Source organism: Gekko japonicus, unplaced genomic scaffold (genome assembly GCF_001447785.1).
Source record: "Gekko japonicus isolate JY-2015 unplaced genomic scaffold, Gekko_japonicus_V1.1 scaffold3687, whole genome shotgun sequence".
Lineage (NCBI taxonomy): Eukaryota > Metazoa > Chordata > Lepidosauria > Squamata > Gekkonidae > Gekko > Gekko japonicus.
The window spans coordinates 46678-49015 of NW_015171006.1; the positions used below are offsets into that span (position 1 = coordinate 46678).

Genomic DNA, 2338 nt, shown 5'->3' on the forward strand with positions numbered 1-2338 from the left:
CGTCTTCTACTTGGACTGACAGCAGCTCTCCACAGTCTCAGGCAGAGGCCTTTCACCTACCACCTGGTTCTTTCAACTGGAGATGCCGGGGACTGAACCTGGGACCTTCTGCATGCCAAGCAGATGCTCTACCACTGAGCCACAGCCCCTCCCTTTAATACATGAACACATAAACCTGCCTTGAATTGAATCAGACTACTGGTCCATTGAGGTCAGTATTGTCGACTCAAGACTGGCAGCTGCTCTCCAGGGTCTCAGGCTGAGGTCTTTCCCATCACCTATTGCCTGGTCCTTTTTAACTGGAGATGCCGGGGACTGAACCGGGACCGAGCAGAGGCTCTGCCACTCAGCCACGGCCCCTCTTTGCAGCTCTCCAGAGTCTCAGGCTGAGGTCTTTAACATCACCTATTGTCTGGTCCTTTTTAACTGGAGATGTTGGGGATTGAACCTGGGACCTCCTGCATGCCGAGATGCTCTGCCACTGAGCCACGGCCCCTCTTTCCAGCTCTCCAGGGTCTCAGGCTGAGGTCTTTCCCATCACCTCCTGCCTGGTCCTTTTTAACTGGGGATGCTGCTGGTTGGGTAGTGAAGGGCGGGGCATAAATCCAATCTCTTCGTCTTCTACTTGGACTGACAGCAGCTCTCCACAGTCTCAGGCAGAGGCCTTTCACCTACCACCTGGTTCTTTCAACTGGAGATGCCGGGGACTGAACCTGGGACCTTCTGCATGCCAAGCGGAGGCTCTGCCACTGAGCCGCAGCCCCTCTTTACAGCTCTCCAGGGTCTCAGGCTGAGGTCTTTCCCATCACCTCCTGTCTGATCCTTTTTAAATGGAGATGCCGGGGATTGAACCTGGAACATCCTGCATGCCAGGCAGATGCTCTGCCATTGAGCCACAGCTCCTCAAACACAGGTGACCCACTCTTGACGTCTTCCCTGCCACTAAAGGATCATCTAATGGAGCCAACTTGGCTCCCTAATTGTGCTCCTCACTCCGGAGCTCACCTGGGATGTGGTTGCCATCATACTTGATGTCCATCTCATGCAGGCCCTTCTCCACGGGGGCATATTTCACCGTCACGGTGCCATCCTTGTTATCGGTGATGTGGGGACGCGCAGTCTTGCCTGAGGGCATTCGTACTTCACCTGAAAGGAAAGGAACATGAGAACATCAGAAGAGCCCTGCTGGATCAGACCACTGAGGGTCCATCTAGTCCAGCGTCCCACATCATACAAGGGCTAACCACTTCCTGTAAAGATCCAACAACACCCCCTCCTGTCAGAATTCCAAAGATGCCCACATGCCCATGATCATTTCATTTAATTTCATTTTTATTACGGTCAGAGACCCATTAAACAGCATACAGAATCAAAAGCAAAAAGCATTACAGAGAAGAGACATCATGAGGAGCATTGAGGAGGTGCTTACGCTTTGTAAATGCAATAAAGAGAAATTTGGCAACCTTCCTTGATATTACAGTGGATTTGTCCCCCAATAGATGTTTCAGCAAAAGTTCCTCAGATTACTAATTGTCCTTGGTGCCTGAATGACCTTATTATAGGTGTAATTAAAAGGGCTCTTTCTTCTGCATGATAGGAACACTGGAATAATATATGGGAAAGGGTCTCAATTGACTCGGAGGGGCATGAGCAAAATCTCAAATGCCTAGGGATGCGTTGAAATCTTCCGGCAAGAACTGCCGATGGGAAAGTGTCAAATCTAGCTCTGGAAAAAGCCCATCTGTGATTTGGGTTGGGAATATTGGCTAAATATAAAGGAGCAGTCATATAAATTTTGGGTTTCAAAGATTTGTAAAGAGGCGAGAGTACAGCATGTTGCTCAATATCTCTGTTGTTGCTCTGTTGTTGATATTTGTTGCTCAATATCTCTGAGACGTTGGTGAACGATATTTTTTGCCCTATCATATCCACTTTCCAGTAGTTGGTTCGGGTCCAATCCTAATGTTCTCAGTTTGTGAATGGCTCTGGTGGACCACTGAGGGTAAGGGGATGCGGCCAATAGAAAAGGAAATAACCCAACGGGAAAAAGGTGGACTTTAAGCCAAAAGCAGAGAGAATGCAACCAGATATTCAATTCGACTGTACTGAGACCAGCTTCTTGTCTCAACAAGACATTAGAGGTACATCTTGGCGTATTAAATAAAGATCTCAGAAATTTTGATTGGACCAGTTTTAGCGTCTGAAGGTTTGTAAATCGCAAAATTTGTGTCCCGTATCTCATTTGGACTAAAACTTTAGAAGAGAATAGTTTCAAGGCAGCTGGATGTGGCCCACAATCCTTTTAGGGGCCCGCGAAAATGTTTTAATTTCTTTAGAA

At 47.9% G+C, this 2338-nt stretch overlaps 1 protein-coding gene across 1 annotated transcript in view; it reads right to left on the reverse strand.

Annotated features, from left to right (window-relative positions):
• FLNC (filamin C) overlaps positions 1–2338 on the reverse strand; it is a 96550-nt gene that overhangs the window by 27680 nt on the left and 66532 nt on the right. The window contains exon 30 of the mRNA XM_015419014.1: positions 1006–1146. Coding sequence (XP_015274500.1) covers positions 1006–1146 — 141 coding nt within the window. The remainder of the gene's footprint in view (positions 1–1005; positions 1147–2338) is intronic.